The sequence below is a fragment of the Gavialis gangeticus genome, unplaced genomic scaffold, assembly GCF_001723915.1.
Source record: "Gavialis gangeticus isolate Ggan-Ray unplaced genomic scaffold, GavGan_comp1, whole genome shotgun sequence".
NCBI classification, from domain to species: Eukaryota; Metazoa; Chordata; order Crocodylia; family Gavialidae; genus Gavialis; species Gavialis gangeticus.
This window is the reverse complement of record NW_017729022.1, coordinates 188,684,115-188,690,854: the sequence shown is the minus strand read 5'-3', so window position 1 is coordinate 188,690,854 and position 6,740 is coordinate 188,684,115. Positions and strand designations below refer to the sequence as shown.

At 39.6% G+C, this 6,740-nt stretch overlaps 1 protein-coding gene across 2 annotated transcripts in view; it reads right to left on the bottom strand.

Annotated features, from left to right (window-relative positions):
• PNPT1 (polyribonucleotide nucleotidyltransferase 1) overlaps window positions 1-6,740 on the bottom strand; it is a 58,716-nt gene that overhangs the window by 36,426 nt on the left and 15,550 nt on the right. For both annotated transcript variants that reach the window (XM_019516668.1, XM_019516667.1), the window contains exons 8-13: window positions 6,174-6,287; window positions 5,285-5,471; window positions 3,400-3,451; window positions 3,010-3,067; window positions 1,418-1,514; window positions 1,218-1,320 (exon numbers count right to left, since the gene is read on the bottom strand). In XM_019516668.1, coding sequence (XP_019372213.1) covers window positions 1,218-1,320; window positions 1,418-1,514; window positions 3,010-3,067; window positions 3,400-3,451; window positions 5,285-5,471; window positions 6,174-6,287 — 611 coding nt within the window. The remainder of the gene's footprint in view (window positions 1-1,217; window positions 1,321-1,417; window positions 1,515-3,009; window positions 3,068-3,399; window positions 3,452-5,284; window positions 5,472-6,173; window positions 6,288-6,740) is intronic.

The following is a 6,740-nucleotide window of genomic DNA, read 5'->3' as shown; positions in this document are numbered from 1 at the left end:
TATATATATATATATATATATATAGTGGTCTTTTGCTTTAATCTTGAAGGAACATGGATTTCGGGGTATTTTTTATCAGAGATTTGTGACAGAGTGACTTGGGGAATTTTTTATCAAAGATTTTTCAGTTTTCCAAAAGGGAACACAAGAATTCCCGCTAGGGAGGCCAGTGGCAGGACCCTGCCTGCTCAGAGCTGGCATCTTGGACTCAGCTGGCTGTGGCTGACCTCCTGACCAGTTGGAGCCAGGAGGACATATTTGACAGTTCAAACAGGCCACCACACCTGGCACATCTTCCGGGCGATAGCTGCCCAGATGGCTAGGCAGGGTCACACATGGCAATAGTGCTGCACTAAGGCCAACCCTGCAGCCCCAGTCCACTGGCAGCTGGCCCAAAGGGGCAGATGCCTCATTTGGGTCTGGCAGGTGCGCAGCAGGTCACAGCCAGGCAGCAGCCCTCATTGCCAGACTGCTGCAGTGGGTAAAAGGTGCAAGGAACATTCAGAACTGCTTTAGCAGTCCAGCTGGTACAAGGGGTAGTGTCCCCAGGTACCAATTGGCTGGGTCCCAGAAGCTCCTGAGAGCAAGTAGCCTTGAACTACTTGCCAGGGCAGGTTTTTGTACTGATGGGGCCAGGACAGGGCAGCTTTTTATACTGCTGAGGACTGCACAGGTGTTGGCTCCCCCTGGCTGCAGATCCGAGAGGAGCCAGGCAGGGTTATTTTGCCCCCAGTAGCACAATTTGCTCCACAACGAAGTGCATGTCCAAGCATGTGCGCTGAGGCAAAAAGCCCAGGCTCATATTTGCACCATTTCTATTTGAGCTGCTGCAAGCGTACGCGCTTGCATGCATGGATACTCCCATGAGGTTGGTTACTGAGTCTTCTTCAGAGATTTAGATGTTACAGGATTCTGTTTAATGGAATCGTTTTCTAATCAAGTATATTTGGTAGTGATTTTTAAGTCTCTACTGCTTGGTGAACAGTTTAGTTCTGCATAGCCTATTCTAAAAGTACCCAACAATTTTTAAATTGAAAGTAAATAGTGTACATGATAGTTAATGCAGGTTGGTTGCAAGTAAAGTGTGTAGGACAGTATGCAGGATAGTTAATACAGATTGGTGAGTATGACAGGGGTTTTCACATAATTATTTGATTACTTAGCGGAAACTTCCAGTTTGACAACTCTCTCTGATTTCTATTATTACAAAATGTTACCTGAGTTTGACCTCTCTGAAATAATGCAGACCCATGGAGCATATTAAACATGTTCACTTCACAGCTGATATTTCTGAGAGAAGTCAGGTCTCTACCATCACACCTACAGCAATAAAATACATTGTAAAGTAAAAAAAACTAGTCATAGAAAAAAATCTCCTTGAGAACAATTCATTCAGAAAGGACTCAAAAACATTTACCTTATGTAGTTATTCAGAACAAGGGTCCTAAAAACATCCTTTGAAACAACACTGAAGGATTCCATAATTGCATAAGGCTCAGCCTCTGGAAATTTTTCTAGACATAACAAAAAAATTAGAACTGAAGTTGGAAGGTAAGTGGCATAACTCTTGTTAACTTTCAATAATTAAACATGCACATTGACTTTATATTGTACATGATTTGGAGCACTCTTCTAAATAGCAAAATTATTTCAAGTCACAGAAGTGGCTTCCACATCTATTACCAGATGCAGAGCCATCATCCCCCTTGCGAGACTAACACCAGCAGCCCCACAGTTTTAGGTCCACTGATCCCTTAAGCTGCTAAAAGGAAGGATAAGTAGATTCTAGCTTTCTACTCCTATGGAAAGACAACACTTTTTAGTAAGTTAACAATTAATGAATTGTAGCAGGGCCAGTCCAGGGCTCAGCAGGTCCCATGTCAGTAAGATGAGAGAGACCCTACCTTACACTTCTACAATCTGGAGATTTGGGTAAGCTTTCATATCTTGCTATGGTTATGAACAAATGCAGAGCTTTCATTTTTAACATGGGAAGGGAGAAAACATGAGCTGTACAATCCACTCCCTTTTTGCTCAGTAGCTTTTCTTGTGTTCGCCTTCAGAACAGGAGGCTACAGCAGAGGAAGAAGGATACATTTCTTCTATCACATTTCCCCTCCCTCCTTATCAACAGGGAAAGTAGGGGAAATTTTTTTCCAGCAGTTATCCACATTCTGATTACCTGACCATTAACTGCTAACCGTTCAGCACTCTGATCCTAGGCCAGAGGTGGGCAAAATGTGGCCTGTGGGCTGCATGCGGCCTGCCAGGTCATTCTATTTGGCCCGTGGGAGAACAAGGGAGTTAGTGAATAATGGTGTAAGAGCCAAGAAGTGTAAGTTGTAGGGTAGGGAATTTTAGTCAGATATTTAAAAACTTTATTAAAATGTATTTAACTTATGAGTAAGGATCTCTGGAATTTGTGCATGGCGCTGCAGCTTCTTTAATCTGGAGTTCCCTTCATGCACTCCCCTGCCACTGACTGGCAGAGGGGCCTTGTCACTTGCTGCCCACACCTGAAACTGGAGCTGCAGTTTTTGCCTGCCAGCCATCAGGCACAGGTGGCAAGCAATTGGGTGTCTCTGCCATCAGTGGCAGAGAGGTGCATGTGGGAAACTCCAAGATTAAAGGAGCTGCCATGCTGTGCACTTCTCATGCAAATTCTGGAGATCCCTACTTACGAGTAATATTTACGAGTAATATTTAAGATAAAGGAAGCCTCACTTAAGAGACTCAGTTCCCTGACAGCCCTTTAATGACAGTATAAAATTTACAATAAACATTCCCGAGACCCCATATACATCTTCTAGGAACATGAAGACAAACAAAAGCAGGCTTTTTTTTTTTGTACGAAATGTAAATTAAACAAAAAAAATCTAACTTTATAGCATGGTCACACTTACAGACCTCAATCAATACTAGAGCCCACTTATGCCTAGGCAAATGCTACAATGAATAGCTCAGAATCTAAATAGGGTTCTTTTAACTCCCTAAACATTAGTACAATACCTCTCAGCTGTTCTTCTGTTTTAAGTCTTATCTTGTTAATTTCTTCATCTCGAGAAATCTAAAACACAAAATTTGTGATCCATTATTATAGCAGTGCAACATAATGAACATTGATAACAATGGAATTTCAAGCACAAAGAACCATAGCATTCTGCAGAGTACAAATCTCAGCCCCTATGAAAGTAACTAAATTAAGAAAAACCAAGTCACATGTATTACTGCATAAGCAATGCACAGCAGAACTAAAGTTAGTCTAATGACAATTGTTTCTTAAGGAGCTGTCATTAAGGGGAAAGTAAACTTAATTTAAACAAATTAGTTGAGAAAAATTCAGAAAACCAACACAAATGTGATTTGTTTAAATAAACAGATTTTGGTGTCACTACTTACTTTGTCATGGTTAAAATCTTTAAACACTTCACGTAGCTTATCAGATGCAAGTCTTTTAGAAAACAAAAAAAATAATTTTCAAATTACACAAAGGTTAAGTAAAATAGGAACATGAATGTATCTAATACTCTGAGGGGAACTATGATTAAAGATTACTAAATGATCAGAGATTTTAGCACTGCATCTTTGATATTATATACATATATTTTATTATAATATGTAACAAATATTTTGTAATATATCTAAACATGTTAAACTTTATTTTACACACATGCATCTATATAAAAATTTTATTTAAACTTATATCTATAAGTGTAACATTTCCCCCAATACAATAGTATATCTAGGATTCACACGCACACCTGTTCCATGTTGAAACTTGGTCTATTTAGAACACTATTTCACTAACATTTTGTCGCAATAAAATTTAGAAAAAAACTGTTCACATTAACATTGCATGCTTTGGTTAATAGTTTTTAAACTTAAATTTTAGATTTGAATTTTAAATTTAAATTTTTAAATCTATAAGGTTGGTGCAAATTCAAACTGGAAAAGTTCTTTGTAGTTGTCATTGTCTGTCAAAAATATTTAAGTAACATAATAAAAAGAATGAGTCCCTGAAAAAAAGGCAATGAAACTAAGTGCGGGTCATCTGGATATTTATAACAACAAAAAAAGACATCTTTTATATGTTTAGAAGCCCTGGAATGACCAGTTCCTATATTTTTCTGTTTTCAAAGAGAAGCTCATCTCCAATGCTTCTCAACTGGGATGGTGCAAGAACCTGTCAGGGGCGCTGCAATGCTGCCACTGTTGCAGAGTGAAATAGCCTGGTGCCCCTCTTTTCAGGAAGCATGCTGGACTTGACCTGACAAAACAACTTCACCAGAAAGGTGAGCCTGCCTGCACTACAGATGCTAGCATGTGTGCTGTTTCTGCTGTGGCTCTTCCCAGTTTGGCACCAACATTCCTCCTGAAAACTGGAAGCGCCCAGAGCAGTTTCACCCCATGGTGCTGGCAGCCTGAAAATAAATGCTGCTGCCACCAGCTAAAACTGTGTCACGTGCCTCCCTTTTTCAGGGGGCATATTAGAGCCAAGCCATTTCTGCTGCAGCACTTCCTGGCATGCCTACCTGCATAACAAGAAGGATGTTGATACACTTGAGAGGGTCCAAAGGAGAGCCACTCGTATGGTTAGGGGCTTACAGGACAAACCCTATGAGGAGAGACTGAGGGACGTGGACCTCTTCAGCCTCCACAAGAGAAGGCTGAGAGGTGATCTTGTAGTTGCCTACAAATTCATTAGGGGGATGCAGCAAGGGATCGGAGATGCTCTGTTCACCAGGGCACCTCCTGGGGTAACCAGGAGCAATGGTCACAAACTGACAGAGAGCAGATTTAGGCTAGGTATCAGGAAAAACTTCTTCATGGTAAGGGTGGCCAAAATTTGGAATGGGCTTCCAAGGGAGGTGGTGCTCTCCCCTACCTTGGGGGTCTTCAAGAGAAGGCTGGATAGGCATCTGACCCCAGCACTCTTTCCTGCCTAGGCAGGGGGTTCGACTCGATCTGTTGAGGTCCTTTCCGACTCTAGAATCTATGAACATAATACAGGCAGGTACACCTTTCTGCTGCAGCTGCTTTTCCCTTCAGTTCTGACTTCCATAGCAAAAACAGAAGCATGCAAGACAGTTCCACATGTCCTGCATGCTTCTGTTTTGGGAGACACTGGACAGGGTTGGACTGGGAAGAGCTACAGCAAGTATGTGTGTCCTGCCACAACCGCTTCCCAATTTGGCTCTTTAGGTGATGCATGGCACCTTCTTTTGTAACAGCTCAGGTTAGTTAAAGGGCACACTTCAAAGCAGAACTGCTTTGTTGTACTTACTCTTTTGCATATTCCACAATTTCTGCTGGAGCAACAAATACAGTCTCAACAGCTCTCTTGCCAGTTCCCTGTTTTTTCACCATGTGTTGGATACTTTGAATTATTTGCTGGGTATGCTTCAACCCAATTTTGATGGCATGGCACAAGTCCTGCTGCAGTACATTGTCAGCTGCTGCTTCCAACATGACTACAAATCAAAGTTTAAGCCAATTAATCATTATGCTTTTCAACCCTTATAGAACAAACAATTAAATTGTACCTATCACAAAGAGAATGATCTGAAAGAGTGATTTGTTAAAATTTATAACAATGGCTTGGTTGCTTTGTTCTCCATCAGGTTGATTCTATTATTTCCAAACATTATAATAGAAATAGTGTTTTATGGAAACCAAGACATTGGATTTATGCAAACATTAATAGGAAGATTACAGAATAATTTTAATTTACATGCGACTCAGTGCAGAGAAATTCCATACAATGCAATTTACAGGAAAAAAATGCCCCAATATAAGCTAATGGGCAGAATGTGCATTTAACTGTCACACAATCTGATTATGTAGAACAGCATGATTACATAAAGTTGTGATAAAAAAAATCTAAAATAATATAAATACAATCTAAACATTAATTGTAGTTATAAAGTAGAGTAAGTTCAAGATGAAATCCAAATAAGGAAGCAGTTGGCTCAAGTTAAGATTTATCTAAATAGATTTAAGTCTCAGTTATTCAGTAAAAGCATTTCAGACAAATCAAAAAAAGAAAAACATGTTGCAACTATTCTTATTTTATTCTATAGAAAGGAAATGTTTCTAGTTACAATTAAAAGATGAGAACGCATTAACTTCCTTCAACTAGCCCCTGCCCCGATTTGAATAATTTAACCACTTACCTATCTGACTTTGAGGGCCTCCAGCAACCACTAAGTTCAACAGACTAGATGACATTTCTTTTCTAGTTGGGTTAATAACAAGCTGCCCATCAACAATTCCTACCCGTACTGCACCTACAGAGAAAATCCAGGAGTCATCTTTGCAGCTTAATACCTGTGCTTTAACTTTATTTTTTTCTGACAGCAACTCATATTATTAATTGAAAATTTTCTTTAGAGATATTAGTGGTTTAATATACTTATTCCAGGTATTCTTGCAAAATAATGCAAATTCAAATAACACAGTTTAAAAAATTAAATAAAAATGAAATAACCTCTAATAGTCTTGTTTACTGGGTCAGTACCATTCTCATAATATCCCTGGTAGTAGTGTTATACCCAGTTTAACAGCCTGTTTTTCTTCATAATTTGGATGTGGGTTTTGTTGTGATCATTATGTTTGTTAAGTGGCCATGTTCGCCAATCAGAAAAGTTATACAAAGTTATGTAACGGTTGCTAGGCAGACTACAGTTGCCTTTCTGCCATGAGTGTAAAAGATAGACAGCAGCTAGAACTTTCTACAAGGC